We start from the raw sequence: 19297 nt of genomic DNA, 5'->3' as shown, positions 1-19297 counted from the left end.
GTATTGCGACCTGTTAACATATACTAACGCTCGTATTCGCTAATGAGATTTTTTAATGACCGTTGCTGGACATCGGTGCGTGCGCGAATTTATGATCTATCGCGATCTATCGCGATGCTATAATTGCGCAATACAAAGGAGACATTTTAAGATCTTTAATTTATAAAGTTTTCTTAGGAAGATTCAATAGCCCGTTTTACTTTTTTTAAATCTGTGGGATCTTTAATTGCTAAAGCTCTCTTAAGGAGATTGAATGGCCCGTTTTGCTTTTTTAAATCTGTGGGACAGCGATGACATTTACGAGTATTTCGTTTAACGTGCGCGCGGCTGACTGCTCCGGGAAAATATCTTCATAAACGCATTAAAAACGTGACCTTGTGATACATCGCTGAATTAAGAATCGCGAGTCGCATCTCCCGCGAGGTCGAGCTCATTTGCATTCTGTTACACGTGCGTCAGCATCTTCCGCTTTGAGCCCCTTAATTTTCGAAATGCGTTTCGTGCCAATTAACGATGGCTAATTGACACTTGTGAGCTTTTCCAGATTGACATGTAAACTCGGTGGAAAATCAGACATCCGGTCGTTACGGGTCGTTGATAACTTACGCCATGAATTATGCACCGTCATTTTCCCTTTCAAGCAAAAACTTCAAGTATCATGTTTTAATTTTTTATAATCACATTATTTTAGATTTTGAAAGATTAATTATTTTTTAGTTTTTAAAATATCATGTATTTATAAAAACTAGCTGTAAGACTCCTGTAAAGAAAAATTTTAAATATCTATAATACATTTTTTACGCTGTATAAGGAGCAATTCTTTAATTGCGTGCGTTACGTTTCGTAGCTTTTATATTATTAAAACATTGCGTCATACATACACATATGCAATAATGGCATGCATTTCAAGAACAGGAAACAAACACTAGGAGAGCGCATCCCTTCTCTTCTTACGGCCGATTTCGCACGGATCGTATTGCAGCTCGCGTTGCGTGCGGATGCGGAGTGCCACAAACCGCGGGCACAGACTGTGGTTCTTAATTAAATTATCTGTCTGCTAATTAGATATCGGAGCAATTGCAAAATATTCGTGACAACCGTGGGAAGATTTCTTTATTACTTTTTACGCGTAAATGAAATTACGCTGGAAAAACACCAGCGAGGAAAATGTCTTTCACGCTCATTAAATAATCCGTCATTAGCTCATCGTTTACCCTGTAAAATAGTCCTGATTTAAATTTAGGCTGAGAAATCGTTGACCTGAATTACAAAACGCGAGAGAAAGATTCTAAAATAAAACATAAAGTCTATGATATAGAAAATACACAGAAAAAAAGAAGTGTCAAATCAAGACTTATCCTCATATATAGGTACGCAACAATCTATAATCTTGGAATAATTAATGTATTGCGTTAAACGAAGAAAACTTGCTTGAATGAAGTCATTTCTATAATTCAATTAAGAAAAAAGGTTGAAATAAAAAATTAAAATTCTTATAAGAAGATTATAGATTGTTGCGTATATACGAGTATATAAGTTTTGATTCGATACTTCTTATTTTCTGTGCGTTTAGATATAATTCTCTTAGCAAAAATTTGTTACTTAGCGATCTCTTGAGATCCTAAATCAAGTCCCTACTCCTATACTGATGGTTTAGAAATATCGTTGCACTTTTTTCTAAAAATAGCTGGAGTACTATGCTTGAGAAATGTAAGAAGATATATTTCGAAGGAATGTTTCTCGCGACACTCGTCCAGCATCTTCGCACGATGCGCTCTGCGGTATAATCTGCCGCAATTTCATAACGCCTTGACTTCCGAGCGTCTTCTTTCCTGTCGCCGGATGCCAACAGAGAGAGAGAGGCATGAAAGTTATTCTCACGTTTTTACCGCTCGCCAAGCGTCAAATAATTCATCGCGGATCGGTGATAGTTTCTGAAGAAGAATCAGAGAGATTCCTGGAAGATTCGTTGATTGCCGATGATAAATCCAATGATATAACAAATAATTGTTGGTGCATTACGACACATATGCCGTTATTAAATAAATTCGCCGGAGAAGCATTGTTTCCATTTACGGCTGCACCGTTCCATATTAATTGCAGTTATAAACGCTCATTAATGGGGAATCTTGTGTGTATTTTATTACGTCATATTACTTAATGCGATTATGATTGATATCTGTGTGAAATGAAGGATGGAAAGAGGGCAAACTAAGAGAGACGGATAGATTTGACGGAAGATAGCAATATTTTAGACACAGCCAAATTTTTTGTTTCTCGTGACTAAAAATTTCCGAGGCCGCTGTTGCGCATTGTTTCTGTCGCATAAATTTTATTGTGTTTTACTTATGTAAGTAATAAGAATTATGATGGAGAGTGAACGTCAGGAAGTTGCTCCGCAATAGTGTTAATGAGTCCATTATTATTAAATTCCATATATTAAAGACGCAACTTTAAATATTATTCGAAAAAATTGTTATAACTTACAAATGGCTATAAAATTACTACGCTCTCTATATGTACGTCTATGAATGTACATGCAGACATATGATTAAACTAAATATTCTGTGCGATACATTCTGTGATAATTCAAAATCAGAGCCCTCGATCTCGAAGCCGAGATCTGAGAGTTCCTCTTCCTCGTCGCGATTGTGATTAATGTCGGCGGCGTCAGGCCTTATCGCCCGCGTCACCTTAGGTTTATTGCAGGTGTATCGGCCTCACACACAAAGGCATTCGCGTACGTAACGTGCGCGTACGTACACGCCTATATCGCGGCTTGTTTTATCAGTCAGCGCGATTCCGAACGAACGAACGGCGGCGGCGACGCGCGCTGTCCTACATTTTCAGTCGCACGTACACGACAGTGCATACCGCAGGTGCCTGTCAATCGTTCTCTCCTAGATATTCCGGTCTCGGATCCGCACGGAGAGGTCCGCGGGTACGCCGTGCAGAGCCGTGGCGAGTCTCGTTGCACGCGGATGCACCGCCGCCGTCGCATCCGCGTCATCGTTCTGCCCGGCGCGACGATGTTTCCGGAAGCGTGGGCTTTTTCAGCCGCCACCGCCGCCGTCGCTCGCCGCAGGTGCGTCGAACGGTAAGATCGCGATCGGTCGATCGCACCTGGGTGAAACGCACGCCACGCATCGAATTCACCTCGATTTAGAACGAGCTGTGCGTACACGCGCGTTTGTGTGTGGGTGGATTCGTTTACGCAGGGCTGCATGCAGAAACATCACCCGAGTGCTAAAAATCCTATACACAGCATATGTTACGTGCACTATAGATTTTTAGCACTCGGCGGATGATGTTTCTGCACGCAGCCCTGCGTAAACGAATGCACCCTGTGTGTGCCTTCGTCAATCATGTCAACCGTCGCTGAACGCAGGAAAGTGAAGGTAAATAGCTGAAGGTAATCCGCCGCGTTTTCAATAATTAATGCTCCGACCGTTTTTGAATCGGGAGCGATGGAATTCCGCTGTCCATCGCTACAGATCGGATCTTTTCGTCCGAATGGATCGTGATTTCTCCGATAAAGAGCATCGCGTTTGTGTTTCGTCGCGCGTTGCGACTTGCCGCAACTCGATTTCCAACTCGGGTCCGACGGCTCGCGACGATCATTGTAATTAACATGCGGCTATTGTTTAAATTAACGATCGATGGTGCCGCGCTCGGCGTGGCTATCGTATAAATTCTTCGCCCGATAGTTTCGCTCCCGTCTCGCTTATGCAATCGCACGCATCCCTGCGTTTGCGCCACCGACCGATAAGTCGCTTCACGTTGAATAATTGCGCGTGTTTTCTCGTCGAATATTTAGCAACGGGAATTTCGACCGTAAATCTACGACACCTGGCGTGTCGTCTTTATCGCGAATGTTGACTGTGAGACAAGCGATATGATAAAGCAGTTCAATGATCATGATGACGCATTTCGTTATTGTTCGAAAAAAAAAACAACCCATAAAATAATCTTCGAATAAATGATCGATGAATCAGTAACACGTGATTAAAAAATCATCAAGGACTCAAAAGAGGGTTTCTTTTTACAACTTTAACTACGTTAAAATTGTTCTGTTACTATGAATAAAGTGTATCTTATAGTAAGCTTATCTCGTTGATAACGTTCTCTATCTAAAGTTTGAACTTGTGAAACACTATGTTTTATCGCTATGTTTTACGAGCCGTGGCAAAACAATTTTAATTGCAAAAGTGAAGAAACTGATAAAAAAACAAGTGGAACGGATGGCTCTGCCTGAACGTCTCGTTCTACCTGAGTTATTCGTCGGCCGTTGCGCCTCGCGAAATGAGTATCGGCGAAATGAAGCGTGTAAGTACGCAAATAAGAGGCATCGGATAGTTTTTATCGGAGGCCATATGGAACCATCTCTTCTATACGTGCACAATTTTTTCTAAGTTCGATTCTACCGGCTTACTCTATCAGAGATCTCGTTGAGAGAAGAAAGAAACATATGCTTATATTTTTGGGAATTTGTGTTAGAACGATTTAATCGTACGCCGTTAACACACCGTCAAGCTTTTCCCCCAACGAATTCAATCCGCCGCGCCGCGCCGTTCAAATTCCGTGAGGACGTATGCGTGGCACGCATCGTTAGAATCTCCTTCGTGACACGACCGTAATAGTTTCCGGTCAGACATCCAGCGGCGCTCGCTTCCGGTTCCCACCCTACCACGAACATGAAAAGGGGAATTGGTTGATTTCGCGTTGTCAGATGTAATCGCCGGCCAAATATAACGTATAAATTTACGCGGCGTTTGCGACTTTTTCCTTTCCGACGAGAGCGCGAATATCGACGCCGATGTGGGCGAGAACATGCGCTTTATACTATAATGTCGTGCAACGTGACGTGTATTATACGGGCAGCGCGATTGTCTGCGCCATTAGAGCGTTTTTGAACGTTTTTCTTTTTAGTAATTCTCTCTTTATTATCTCTTATTGTATAAGAGGCCGAGATTCTCTCTGCGAAGTATCGTCGAAGAGACTAACGGAAATCTAGGAAACCGTAATAACGAGCAGCGATTCCATTTCATCTGTTAACGCTACCGTTATCGCGCATCCCGAACCTTCTCCTCTTGCTGCTCACGCACATGCACACGGATGCTAATTAATTATACGAGGTGTCTTCTGACTTCTCGATGGTATGCGCGATAATAATGGGTTTAACATGTAAATTGTCTGTTTTACGGGACGGCGATAAGAGATACTCGCGTAAAGCGTATATTTTAGAAAATCCTATTTTTACGAGACACCCGTTGAATAGTCGCTCGCATTAACAGTCCTGCTATTGTATATACGCGGGTGTAACTCGACGACAGGTGTACAGGCACAACTACGTACAGGACGTCCTATAAAATACGTTCCTCTTTTACACGCTATTTTTTGTGTTACTTTTAGATCCATTTTTTTAAACTTATTATAAAAATTTCTGGCGCATGGATAATGACCGTCTTAAATGTAATGTATATCCGAAGAGAGAGAGAGAGAGAGAGAGAGAGAGGGAGGGAGAGATCTTTATAGTAGAATTTTTTAAAATACATATTTATGTAGCACATATTTTGATGGCTAAATACAGTTATTTTACTAAGAAAATATTATAGAGGAAGAATAAGATTTCGTTTAAAGAATTTTGTATCGTAGTGGTTTGTGTGATTGTTTATGTAATTTATACAATATTAAATCTGCATTTTCATGCACATAGATAAAAATTTTTATTACTTTTGAAATAATGATCGTGGATGCCTCGTAAGCGCGAAGCCGAATAACAGAAACACACCACACCTGTAACCGACGGAATACATTAATGAATCCTTCCTCACCTGACTATCGGTCACCTGACTCATTTCCTGTGGACTGAAAGAACCCCCGGTACGTTTAAAATCGTCGATACAATTGCATCCCGCGCGCATCCGCTGTCGGGATGTAATCACAGGAACGCGAACAAAAACCCGTCATTGTCGCTACGCGTATTGCAGAGAACAGTGAAAGTTAAAACAGTGAACGTCTATCCGTTGTATAAATTTTTTTCCCCTACGTTTATTTAATTTATAACACAACAAGAGATTGGAGTTAGAGTACGTAAATTAACATATAGGATATTAAAAAATTATGGCAAAGAGTAATTATAAAGACAGGAAACGAGGAATGAATAGATAATTATTATTGACAATGTTGTATAATAGGAGAAGAATAGGGTCGAAACAATAAGCACAGTTCTTATTAATTCCCTTATTGTGTCACAACGTTGTAAATAGAGGTTTTGTCCGAACGATTTCACTATAAATAGCACAAATATACGGTTCGGTGCAGTGAAGTGGAAGAAAGGAAGAAAAGGAGGCTCCGAGGAACCAGTACGATGCAAGGTGCAACACGTGCTGCCCGACAGCTGTTTTCCGGTTTAAATTCGGACGTTAAGTCCATTTTTAATTTCGTGCCCGGGCGCACCTTCAAATAATAATAATTACTATGTGACACGGGGTGAGTCCTTCTTGTCTGTTGCAAACTCACGAGTCATTCATTGAAACGCGCGTCTTATTCATGTACTAGAGGCCGCGTTCCAGGGAACGCGATCGGAAGTAGATTATCGTAGGAGTTGTAAACATTTTCTATATTTCACTGCTTAAAGATTATAGGAGCTCCGGACGGCACGATAGAATAAATGTATCCTGATCGGCAAATTATTTGCAGGTAGCCTGTTATTTCTGCCCGATGTAAGAAACGAGAGAAAAAATACAAGAGGAAGAAGCGGCATATTTTCATATCAACCAGCTATGGAGGACGAAGACTTTGGTTTCGCAAAGAGAACGGACAATGTCCTAAAGAAGATCCTTACCGTTAATAATGATACAGCTCATAACGTTGAGCAACTAATCTATTCTCCACCGAAGGTTGGTTTTTACTCGCGTACGAGTATAATTTTTGTAGCACATATCCCGTTGCGAACAGTAATAATTAACATCTAATATAAATCTACAGTAAGATAGATTTGTTTATTTATTTTGAGATAAATCTCTAAGAGATACATATTTAAATTTCATACTGCTTATGACTGCAACATTTCCAGCGTACAACGATTTTTAAAATATTTTTAACAAGAAATAAGTATAAGATTTAAAATTAATTGTTGTTTTATAAATACTAAAAAATCGCTAAAATCGGCAATAATTGAATACGTTAAGAAGTAGAGATTTTAAGATATTCTTTAATTTGCGTTATTTACACGTCGATCGGATTCACTTATATTGTTTATACACACGTCACCTAAAAATGACGTTTCTTCTTATTGATAAAATTATCTACTGTTGCGATGAATATCATCACATTCCTCAATGGTCGAATTGATAAAGACGTTCCAGAAAGTAGAGAGATCCAAATTTGAAGTGTTCGAACTCTGGCTGAGGTGTCATTTTTCGCAACATATTCTATATATTCCACGTATCTTATATATATATCCTGTATTTTCTATATATATTATATATTCTCCTATATTCTAAAGATTTGTATTAGTATTATTAAATTGATTATTAATTTAATTATGTGATTGTATCTATTCTAGCTTTAGTTTGAGACTGCGTTTCAAAACAGATAGTAACGGCACGTGGTTTGTTAGGACGATAAAATGATATAAATTCACGCGAATAATATTATTAGACACAAAAGCTCCAGTTTGACCATATATAAGGCATATTTATTATTTATTTGTGTTATTTATATGTCGGTCGAGTTCATTACATTAATATTTTTTCATTTTTGTAGAATGATGATATAGAGCGTGGAAAATTAGAATTTTAAGGGGCGCATTGTAGAAATATGAAAGTAGATCGACATTTATAACTTGATAAAATGTAATTAGACATCGGAAGTCGTTGGTGGAGGTGGATCATCGACACCAGCGCCTCGGATCGGGGCCGGAAGCGAGGGTTCTGAACGCGCGTCAACCGCCGCTGGCTCAGTCGTGCCCAACACGCCGAACATACCGAACGTGGTGGAGTACCATCTTAAAGTCAAGCCTAGGTCAACGACGAGGCACTGCCGACTCGACAACGTTCCAGTGAGTAGCGTTTTAAGACTCTCTAGTGGAGAACGCAGGTAGAAAGGCGCGCTCAGGATTATTGGTTGCGTGAGGATCGATTTGCCGTTTCCATTAGCGTTATTTGTCATTACAATGTTTATCGAATACAAAGCGTCGTCGTGTTGTAAATTATCCCGTTATTCATTCCGTGTTTCGCTTCTTCTTGATTTAAATTCACGACGCACTCGCATTCTTTTTCTTATCCATTATAGGCCGGTATTCATAGTCGGTTCTTATATGTAAGGCCGTCTTAAGTACAATCTTAAGCCGTCACCAATCATGCAGAGCCGTATTAGCATCTTAAGACATTATTTAAGACAATCTTGAAATAAGAATCGACTTTGAATACCGACCATATAGAAACTTTTAATCATCAGTTGTTTAGATCACAAATAATCGCTTTTGGATTTTTCAAAATTTCGATCTTGAAATAATTACTTCAGTAGACTCGCGTGTTAAGGAATATGAATTTGAAACAGAAGGATCAGTTTCTGGAAGAGATGAAGAAGGAGAAGAGTCCGGTGTCTTCTGACGATAAGAAGAAGGATCTCGTGTCGAAGCTGTCGCGTCTCTCCATCGACAATAATGTTTTCGAGGGGTCTGCTGATTTGCCGCAAGTATTTCAGGTATAATTTTCAAACTTTTAAATAAGAGATTGAACTTTTCTAAATTCTTATACTAATCGATAATAGGATGGCTTAGAGTCAATGAGCTATGAGTCAATGGCTATGAGAATGTAATTTATTTGGAATAAATTAGTGATTTTAATCACCTACGCACTGATAACTGCGTCTGATTCTCATAGCCATCCTATTAATCGATTTTTAATTTCGAGAGTCCTAACTTATTATCTTATACTAATATTCACTCTAGCTGTTCCAATTAAATAGTCAAGACAGAATTACACTGTCAATATATGAACACTCATGTAATATGTATGTATATTTATTTATTCTGCATATAGTATAAAATATAGTATAAAATGAATTTTTTAGAAAAAATTTTATACGGACATTTCGAATTAAATTAAAAAATTACCTTATTAATTAGTGTTTCTAATATTTAAGATAAAATAAAATAAAACTTTAAATTAAAAATGAAATAAAATTAAATAATCTATTCTGCACAATTTCTTCAGAATTAAGATGTTAAATGAAGGACGCGTCGTTAAGATTCCCAGTAAGCAAGAAACATCAAGAAACATTTTAACTACATTGCAGCAACGTTGTAACGTTAATGCAATATAGTTAAAATGTTTCTTGACGTTTCTTGCTTACTGGGTTTCGAAGTTTTGTTCAAGAATCTTTAGGAGATCCGTTACGTATTCAAGACTATTTAGGCAGGCCGTTTTCAGGTGAAATATTTGGGGTCCCATGATGCAAGAGGTCTCTGGGGCATCAAGCACACGAGAAGACCCGTCGATAATATGGTCTCGGCCGCAAAAGCTTTGCCGACTAACACAATGCTGCCTCTTATAAAACTGGTAGTCTCCCAGGAGGGAGTTGCCTTGCTGCCGCTGGACAAGAGGAAGCAGGATGCAAATTTATCCAGAATGTATCCTATTGAGACGATCTCCTACGGAGTACAGGATCTCGTTTACACCAGGGTCTTTTCTATGATCGTCGTCCGTGAGACGGAGAACTTCAGGAGAATGTCACCGTTCGAATGTCACGGTTTCGTTTGCGAATCGAAGTACTACGCGAGGCAATTGACATACGCCCTTGCTGCAGCTTTTGAGAATTATTCTAAAGCCGTAAAGGCTCAGGAGAAGCTGACCGGAATCACCACGAACAACACCGCCAGGAAGAGATTCGCGATCGACCTGAGGAGTCCCGAGGAAATCGAAGCGGACCTTACGATGGACTCCGAAGCGTAACTTCCTAAATCTATTGTTATTTATTAGATTAAGTTATAGAGATTAAGACATAAATAGATATAAAGTTTTAATCAGAAAAATTTAAGAAAAGGGAAAATTTTTTAGAAGGGATTTGCACGAAGAAATAAAAAAGCTTGAAAGTGATGAATTTGCGTATATTTCGAAAACTTACTTTGAAATATACGATTTTGTATTCTATATAATGCGATGTAAAATAGATTATTATTATATACCTTAAATAATATATTTTTTAAAAGGACAATACAGGGTAGAAAGTGTAGTTTTACAATTAGATTTTCAAAAGTTATCATCGCATTTTTGTCACGACAAAGAGATTTATTTATATATTTAATCAGAGACTTTTAATTCTCTAGATATTTTATAGTTTTGTTTAAAATTAAAGTTAGAGAAATATATTTTTTTTACAATGGAATAATTACTCTGACATAAAAAGAAAATTTAACATATTTTGTTTGTATGGAAATAGATTTATTGGAATGCATTTAGTAAACATACATGCTATATAAATAATAAAATTGATACATAAGTTTATGTAAATAGTTGCAGATACAATTATATATTACTCGATATTACACTCGTAAATAATTATTTTTTTTTTATTAATATCGCGGATGCAGCATATTTTATGTCATATTTCTGAAAAGAGACAATTTTCCATCTCATAGAGATATGCATATGAAATATACATAGTTCCTTTTTAATACAAATCGATGATTTCGATTCATTTATTTAATATTCAAAATTGCATCTATGTATGCGTTACGAATTGGTGCGGCAATTCGAAAATGAAAAACATATTCATCATCTGAGTGTTGTTATATAAATATGTGTGTTTGTATAATTGTTGTTTGTTTTATTATTTTATCGGCATTACGAAAAGTTAAATAGGTCTCGACTATCCGAGACATGATAGCTAGTTATCCAAAGATATCGAATAGAAAAACGATGAAACGCAAGAGTTGTGGATGATATTTCACGCGTCGCGACTTGTGCGATTTCATGAAAATTTTATGATGATTGACGAATCGGACGATGGTTTTGGATCTATTTCTAGCTGTCTTACGTGTGCATGTATGTTTCTAGTTTAAGTTTATTACTCTATGTCTAAATCTATCATCTAATCATAACATTAACGAAACCTATAATAGTAACAGAGAATTTATTGTTATTTAATGCACTTTTTATATTTTTTTAAGTTGTTTTATATTAAGTTCATGAAAGACCAATATCGATACATATCAATTGTTGTAAATAGTTAGATTTGCCAACAACACCTCTTTATTGTCGTGTATATATTGCTCATCTAATAAGTTCTTATTTTGATTTTTTTTCTTCACGTTTGCAAGATTATCGCGACACGATGTTTACACATTTTAGGCTTGGGACAATCGTGTAAAGTTTCTCCTTGTATCGTGCGCTTTAGCAGTTAGCTATCAGTATTAGATGTATATTTCGCCTGTACTTATATATTATTAGTCATAAAAAATATTTACATGATTTTTACCTCAACGTATTGTATAATACCCTTCTTTAATAATAATTATTACACACATGTTGTGTTAACTTTTTCTTGGAATATATATCTAAATGAATGCAACAAGTGAAAAGAAATTGTTACTGTGAAAAGAAATTCAACTTTCCTCCCAGTATCTTTTATTTTATTCGATGAATAATATTAATTACATATATGAACGTTTAGTATATTTTTGCACATAGTTACGTAATATACGATTTGTATTTTATTCGTATTTTATTAGTACTGTACAGAGTTTTATTTTACACACATCGTAATTATGTGAAATGATATATTTTACATTGTAAAATAATTGTGTGACAATAATTTAAATTTTAGTTCTACGCATTATCTGCCATTATGAAGGTTCTTACGAGGCAAGTTTATAAGGGATAAGCGATTAACTTAAACTCTAAATGAGCGTTTAGTCATCCTTGACCGGGGCAAGCTAAAATTTCTTTTATACTTTAATTGCGATTGGCTTATCATAATAGTCATCACATTTTATAGCGCTATTTCTTTTTAATAAGCCGATTAAAAAATGTCAACTTTTAATAAAGCTGAAATAACTTCTCTCGATTTAGCAATCTCGAAGTTTTCGGGGATGACTTTTTCGACAACGTTTCCACTTCAGGTTTCAAAATCTTCGTCGCATTTTTCTTCCCTCTGTCCTGATCTGCCTCTTCCTCCTCCTCCACTTCTTTTCCAATGTTCTCGTTTAGAGAGTAATATTTTTCTGATTCCTCGCATGGTATCGAGCTTTCCGTTTGTGTGCATACGAATGTCGCCTATAAGTAAACCAGAATATTATGTCTCTGATTTAAACCAAGCAAAAAATAAATTGTCACTGTATTTAATATCAAAGCATCCCTTAATATTTTTTTGTTTCAAAAATACGTTGACATACAGAGTCAAATGTTATCGTATGAAATATTAGTTCACCTGATTGAAAACTGTTTCGGCGGGACAAATGAAGCTCCATCTAATTGAGCTCCTTGTTTGCGGCATGCACACGTGAAACACTTGGCACTCGTTCTCCATGTCGGCATAATAACCGTAAATTCTGTCCTTGCACGAAAATGTATCGACGATATTCTCGCGAATAAGCGTTGCGTTGTCGGGAAGCAGCAAGGCACCAGTTTTAGATTGCTGGAAAATTTGATTGAAAAATTCGATTATCATGAATCGCGCACGCGATAATCCGTGAAGCATTTGCCGGTGAAAAAGAATGTAGAAATATCGACGTCTCTAAGAACCTTGAATACTGGAGTAGGCCTCTTGGATTTCGGCTGTTGAGGCAAACTCAGAGTTATCGCGAGTAGACCGAGAAGTAACGCGGCGACGAGCTTCTCTCGCGTCATGATTTTAATGAGATATCGCGGAATACACGTGTCTTCCTATGTTATCTCCTCGAGCGCGCTGGTGGTCCCTTGTCACTGCGGTTGGTTCCTCGGTAAAGCTGACGTTTGATTGTAGTTTTGTGTTTGGGGATCTTGAGAAGACTGATGATGTGAATTTCGCAGAAGGGTGTTATATAGTGACCTGCGCGAAAAGATCTTGAATATTGTATGAATGGCCGATTCTCGGTACATTGGAATCAGTAAATCCATCACGTTTGGTCTGCCAATGACCATCGCCAGACGTCCACATCATCCTCGAAGGCCCGATGCAAATGCCGCTGCTTACGGCTTGATGATGTGCTCATTTGGCAATTTTTATTTATATTATACTTATAAGCATAAAAAATACTTTGTTGCATGATCGGCGACTTTTTTGACGCATAAAATCACACACATGATATTTGAAAGAACGTAACTTCTTATTAATTTATTAACTTTATTCGTTTATTTTCAATCTGCTGTTAAATTAATTGAGCATGGTATTAAATTCTCGGGTACGGTTTGTCAATGCAGTGATTGCAAATAACGCATTCATGCATTTGTTTCAAAACTTCCGAAAATTTTCTCTTAATAATTGTGTCAAACGTATTAGAGGAAATGATTCTGTTTGCGAAACATTAACGACAATTGATAGTTTATCAAGACATTAACAGTCAGAGAGATCCTTCGACTGAAAAAGGATTATTTTCAAAAGGAGCCAAGTGCGCTGAATCGTCTATGAGGATGCCAAAGAGACGTGCAATTCGAAGGCCAGATATAAATTACATTCAGACTGACAAATGTGTCGAAATTCTTACGTGCTGGAGGTAAGTTCAAATTTCTGGCTTTTGATCGTAACTCTTTGATCTCATGGACTTGTTCTCTATATATCGTCGTTACCTATTTTATCCCCAAACGCGATACGTTAGTCCCATTCCATGATTGGCTGCGTTCCAATCGAAGACGGGATGTCTTTCGCGCGAATTCGGCCATCGAAATTCGAGGGCAGCCCCGGCCGGGCTTTATCTTCGTTAAGGCCGCGTCACCAGCAGCATTTCTTCGGGTTGTGAATACTTAATATCAACGAGATAAATGTATCCAATCACGAAATCGCGCTTGCTTTTGGTTATCGACAATACGCATGAACAGATTAGTTTATTCCTTTCCAACGAGAAAAAAAAAAGATTAGTTTTCCTAGAGGAAATACACGGTAGTTCTTTAACAAAAAAGTTTTTATATAGGCAAAATGTGACTTTATGTTTTCATTAATTTGTCAATGGGTAAAAGAAAATTCTATAGAAAAGTAAAAAAAATAAATGTACATTACGTCACAAAATCCAGATATTAGCGTTGTGTGCATCATAAGAAATAATAAATAATAAATAATAAATTAAAAATAAATAAATAATAAATTATTTCATGTATAAATATAATTTTTTAAATAATTCTCTCTTCTTTTAATAATTAAATTAACAGACAGTTTTATCTTAAATTTACCTACGTTATAAAAATAGCGTTTCTTTATTTTTTATTTTAAAGTTACTAAAAAAATGTCGGATACATGTTTCTTTCGTAAGAAACTTCTTCCTGCGGTTCATGGCGCATCGATGTGCCGCAATCGTTGCATAAATCTCGTGCGTTTATCATTGAAACGATCAGTAGCAAGGTGAAACACCCTGAAAGTATCGCCGCTCCTTAAGGATTCCAGTCGCATTATCCGTCGTGCTATGACGAGGAATACAAAGATTTCGGGATGGTCCACCGGTGCGACTGAAGAAGGTCACGCGATTCGTGCATCAGAACCGCCAAAGTTTCTCTCCGTAGCGACGAGATGATTTTTCCTTCGTCGATAAACGCAACCCCTGCAATCGTGCCTTAAAAAAATACATGCGAAAGAAATCGTATTACTTGTATAATTTATTAACAAAAATTTTAGTACACGCTTTTGTAGAAATTAATTAACGGTAGTTATTACAAATTATTATTGTCTTTTGCAAAGAAAAATTTTTTAAAAAATAAATTTTTCTACTATTATTATATAAACATTTAGAGAGAGAAAGAGAGAGAGGGGGGGGGAGACGTTGAACTTAGATCTAAGGTTTGCTGAGTTTTTTTAGAGAATGCAGTAAATTTTTTGTAGAGAATATATAATTTTTTTCTGCTATTATTATATCAACATATATAGAGAAAAAGAAAGAGAGAGAGAGAGAGAGAGAGAGAGAGAGAGAGAGAGACGTTAAACTTAGGTCTAAGATTTGCTGAGTCACGATACGAGTAATAGCATGTTCTTTTAATTAAAATAGTTGATCCTAAGAAATCTCTTTGTAATGAGATAGAACAGGTACTCGTAAGTAACTTTGGTATGACTTAAGGCGATTAAAAAGTATTTTTATATATGATAATTAGAGGTCAGAGAAATCTTTCCGATCATCCATCATTAAAATGAAACTCAAGATGATCGTGTAACATATGCCGGCTCACGATGCAATAAATTAAATAAATAAATACTATACAATGTATAAATATCGATGTTGTGTTGCAAATATTTTCTGACTCTCAGGCCGGTATTCATAGTTGGTTCTTATATTTAAGACCGTCTTAGTACAATCTGAAGATGTCATTAACTAATTACAAAGCCGTATTAGCATCTTAAGACATTACTTAAGCCGGTATTAAAATAAGAACCGACTATGAATACCTGCCTAAGTTGTTAACTATATAAAATTAAAAGAACGATGAGACGATAATCATTTTGCGATGAAATTTGTATCATCGTTCGATTCTTCTTTGATGTTTCTTGCGCAAAAGGACCGTCTCCTCGGTCAAATTTATGCAATCTTGATGTCAGTCCTTGGGTATGTAAGCGCGGTAAGCAAGTTCCTGAGGCGTTTCGTTCGACGATCTTCCCCAATAACCATGCTCGTGATCGTCATGATCGTAGTGATGCTGATGCTGTGCATGCTCGTAGTAGATAACCTTGGAAGGATTATTCTTCTTGATCTCTATCCAGAACCTGGCGGCGTTCAGTATCAACGAGATGACAGCGATGATGAAGAACTTGAACTGGAAGTGGGTGCTTATCAGTTGCAGCAACAGGCTGAATTTCGCTTTCAGCAGCATCACCAATGCCAGAATTTTCTGCAAATGTTTCAGCTTCTTCTTGCTGAACTTCTTCTTCCTCGCCTCTTCTAAAAAAAATTGCAAGTATTATTATACGAATTTTCTGCGAGAAAATTTCCTTTTTGCGAGTCTGCGCGCAGAAAGGACTTTTGTAAAACGTGAAAGTGAATGATAATTGCAACTGTTGCGAAAGCGAATGTTGGAAATAACACTTTTCTTGTAAATGCGGTAGTGGCATTTTAGCCAAAAATTGCTTTAAATAAATTCGGTGTGGACACGATCTTAATCGAAGCACGCAATCTTGCGAACGTAATGCAAGGATCTCCATGCAGGTTGACCTACAAACCTTAACCCGTATAGTGTATTTCGTTTGGCTTAAGCGCCATATAATCATCCGCAACCGGTACAACTTTCTTAAAAAGAGTCACACGGATCGCTTTCGCGGAATTTTCTCGCAATATAAAAAAAAATATCTCTTTCGTGTCCTAAAAATACCTCTTCCGGTCAAGGTGTCTGTAGAATGGATCCACTGATTCACGAAATGCCACTGATACCTCCTATCATTGATTCCACGCTTGCCCGTCGACGAAATGTTAAATAGATATGAATCATAGCGAATTAGCGTAATGCCCGTCGAATTATTCAATTTGTCGTCGGCAATTTACTCGGGAGTACCGTACAGTTTTTTGTACGCTCCAAAAGATAACGAAGATAATATATTTCCGGTACCGTTATCAGTCATCAGCTAAGATTTTATTTGCTTTTTTTTGGCAAATCTGACGATTAATATCTCGTTAGAGCGATTCTAATCAAACCGTGACGTTCTTTGTCCTACGAATTTAAAATTAACGTTCGCGGACCGACTCTTATTTTTTCCGCCCGTACGTATGATTCGTGTCTGTTGACTTTTGCTGGAAAAAATAGGCAAGAAAATGGCGAGTGATGCGATACCGTTACCGTCGACTTGCCTAAGTCGTGACATTAAATTAGCGTAAACTGCGTTACAACGTCGGCGACACGCGCACACGAGCACAATTGCGTGCAAAACATTTAAACAGCTCGCTAGTGACCCAGACGAGAACTTTGTGGGTCCGATCGTGCGTTAACTTGCGGTTTACTTTGCCTCTTTGAAACGTTAACTATAATGTTTACGTTTCCATTGACGCCCATGCAGTCGATGGTTAAACGTTGTGCAAACAACAGAAAGTTCGTTCACCTTTATGATCGCGATGCACGTTACCCGAATCCGCGAAACTCGCTCGCCTTGTCAATGCGATTTACTTTCCTACATTGATCTAAGGCCGGTATCCATAGTCGAATCTTATATTTAAGACCATCTTAAGTACGATCTCAATCACAGAGCCGTATTAGCATTTTAAGACATTGCTTAAGACGGTCTTAAAATAAGAACCGACTATGAATACCGGCCTAAGATACAGTTGAACGTCGTTCATTCATAGATCCCATTCACCAACGTCGATACTATTTCCTTTTTTAGCGACTCCACTTCCGATTGAACGGTACCTCTGTTCACGATGTTGATTGATTTATAATTACGATACTTCATTGATAGCAGTTACTATTTGTGATATATTATTTATATAATATTATGATGTAATATTACATCATGATATTAAAGTTGATCGTAAATGGAAATCGTAATCGTAAATTAATCGAAAAGTTAATTATCCTAGATAATATTTACACCAAAATTACTTTTCATGTACGTTTTTTTGTTTTACTTAAAAGTATTGACTACAATGGCTACGTTTCGGAAAAACTATTATAGGGAAACAAAGTACGTAATGGAGAAGAAAATCGGCACAGTAATTTTCAGGGCACTCAGATGAACCGACTTCCTGTCGTTACATCTCCAATAAAGGAAGCAGTTACAAGTTCGGAATGAGTTAACCGACTTTGTCCAACAGTGGCTCTCGGGAAACGCAGAAGAAAATACGACGTGCGTGGACGACCTTACACGTGTTCCACGTGCCGTCTCATCGCGATTAGAAATCTGAATCGCGAAATCGCCGATCTCGATCTACGACAGCTTAATTATGCTGACACACTACTCGGCCTTGTTTGTACAAAAGTGAGAAAGAGTTTATATTATTTTAGGATAAGTAGTAAAGAGTCACATCTTGTCGGACATCAGCGAAGCAACAATAAAGAAGAAAAAAAAAAAGAAATATCGAAATGAGCGATTGCATGGAAAGAAAGCGATTAATTCAGAAATTAATATGTCAATAAGAAATAGTAAGATATTAAAATTATCTCCCTTTCCATTGATGATATTGCTATTCTAATTTTCTGATTTCTAATTTTCACCTATATTGTCCTGAGCGTCGTTCTCCTCTACGATTTCTTCCGCACCATTCTCCTGCAGATCATCAACGACCTCAGCGATGATATTGCCAGCTTGTTCGACTACCGCGCTCATCGTCGGCTCGCTCTTCTTCCCGGTAATTTCCAACTCGATCTGGTCCAGGTCGCGGGCCAGTCTTGTCCTGAGGCAATTTCCCGCGTGGTCCGTGAACATACACTCCAGAATGCCGATGTCATCCTCCTTCGGCTTGTTCTCCTCCGCGCAATGAACGTACAGAGCGAGTCCGAGGACCAAGAAAACTGGCGCGATTATTCTCATGGTTGCCCGTCTTTTCCGCCGAATTTATATCGACCCTCACCGATCGAGGCGCACCGTTATCACCACCGAAAATCGCGCGATAGCTTTCCTGGTCGACTGGCTACCACGTCCGTCACCCTCTTGTGCTCCGTTTTTTTTTTCTCCGATCTTGACCGTCAACCGTAGCCTTGGACCGCGTGTCACAAGCTCGAAGTGGTTGTGGAGCGTGCGTGGTCGAACATATATGAGACTGGTGTCCCTTCCATCTCAACTTCCGCCAATAGTGGGTTTGGTTTCATATAAGTCTACCGGGTACCCCTCCACCGTGGTGGTCTTTTGTGGGCGCCACGACGAAACGTGCGGTATCGTCCCAGAGGGATTGCGGGTTCGCGATGTATTGAATGGAAACGAACTCGATAAAGTGGGATATACCTCTCCTAATATGTCACTAATACATGGCAAATCATTCATGGAGTAACAACGAAATCACGACAACTTTCATTTTTGTAGTATTTCACGAGACTTCTATTTCTCTTCTATTTTCATATTTGTATTATTTAGTTCGTATATCTTTTAATTTTGTCATCTGACTTTCATTTCTTTTTAGACTGAAAGTAAATACGATAAAAATAATGCGAGTACAACATACAGCACCTGATTTTTTAATGAGAAAAATTTA

At 37.8% G+C, this 19297-nt stretch overlaps 3 protein-coding genes across 11 annotated transcripts; 1 reads left to right on the top strand and 2 right to left on the bottom strand.

The window, feature by feature from the left end:
• The first annotated feature begins 2789 nt into the window (after positions 1-2789).
• On the top strand, positions 2790-11480 carry LOC139822908 (uncharacterized). 9 transcript variants are annotated; one of them, XM_071795090.1, is made up of 6 exons: positions 2793-3097; positions 3324-3398; positions 6703-6902; positions 7868-8065; positions 8566-8712; positions 9441-11480. In XM_071795090.1, the coding sequence occupies exons 3-6, from the start codon at positions 6786-6788 to the stop codon at positions 9960-9962; spliced, it is 984 nt and encodes a 327-aa protein (XP_071651191.1). In that variant the 5' UTR covers positions 2793-3097; positions 3324-3398; positions 6703-6785; the 3' UTR covers positions 9963-11480. The 9 variants fall into 9 exon arrangements, with proteins under 9 accessions (XP_071651197.1, XP_071651191.1, XP_071651192.1 ...); XM_071795091.1 differs by having other exon boundaries at positions 3324-3412; XM_071795088.1 differs by having other exon boundaries at positions 3287-3398.
• A 463-nt stretch (positions 11481-11943) lies between these two features.
• On the bottom strand, positions 11944-12903 carry LOC139822910 (uncharacterized). The gene is made up of 3 exons (XM_071795097.1): positions 12753-12903; positions 12439-12645; positions 11944-12284 (listed from the first exon to the last, which is right to left on the bottom strand). The coding sequence occupies exons 1-3, from the start codon at positions 12855-12857 to the stop codon at positions 12048-12050; spliced, it is 549 nt and encodes a 182-aa protein (XP_071651198.1). The 5' UTR covers positions 12858-12903; the 3' UTR covers positions 11944-12047.
• Positions 12904-14188: 1285 nt separating this feature from the next.
• LOC139823041 (uncharacterized) lies at positions 14189-18807 on the bottom strand. Its single transcript, XM_071795311.1, has 2 exons — positions 18324-18807; positions 14189-16063 (listed from the first exon to the last, which is right to left on the bottom strand). The coding sequence occupies exons 1-2, from the start codon at positions 18637-18639 to the stop codon at positions 15720-15722; spliced, it is 660 nt and encodes a 219-aa protein (XP_071651412.1). The 5' UTR covers positions 18640-18807; the 3' UTR covers positions 14189-15719.
• Positions 18808-19297: the final 490 nt, after the last annotated feature.

This window comes from Temnothorax longispinosus, chromosome 12, assembly GCF_030848805.1.
Source record: "Temnothorax longispinosus isolate EJ_2023e chromosome 12, Tlon_JGU_v1, whole genome shotgun sequence".
Classification (NCBI taxonomy): domain Eukaryota; kingdom Metazoa; phylum Arthropoda; class Insecta; order Hymenoptera; family Formicidae; genus Temnothorax; species Temnothorax longispinosus.
The sequence above is the reverse complement of the archived record's forward strand: the minus strand, read 5'-3'. Positions and strand labels throughout refer to the sequence as shown.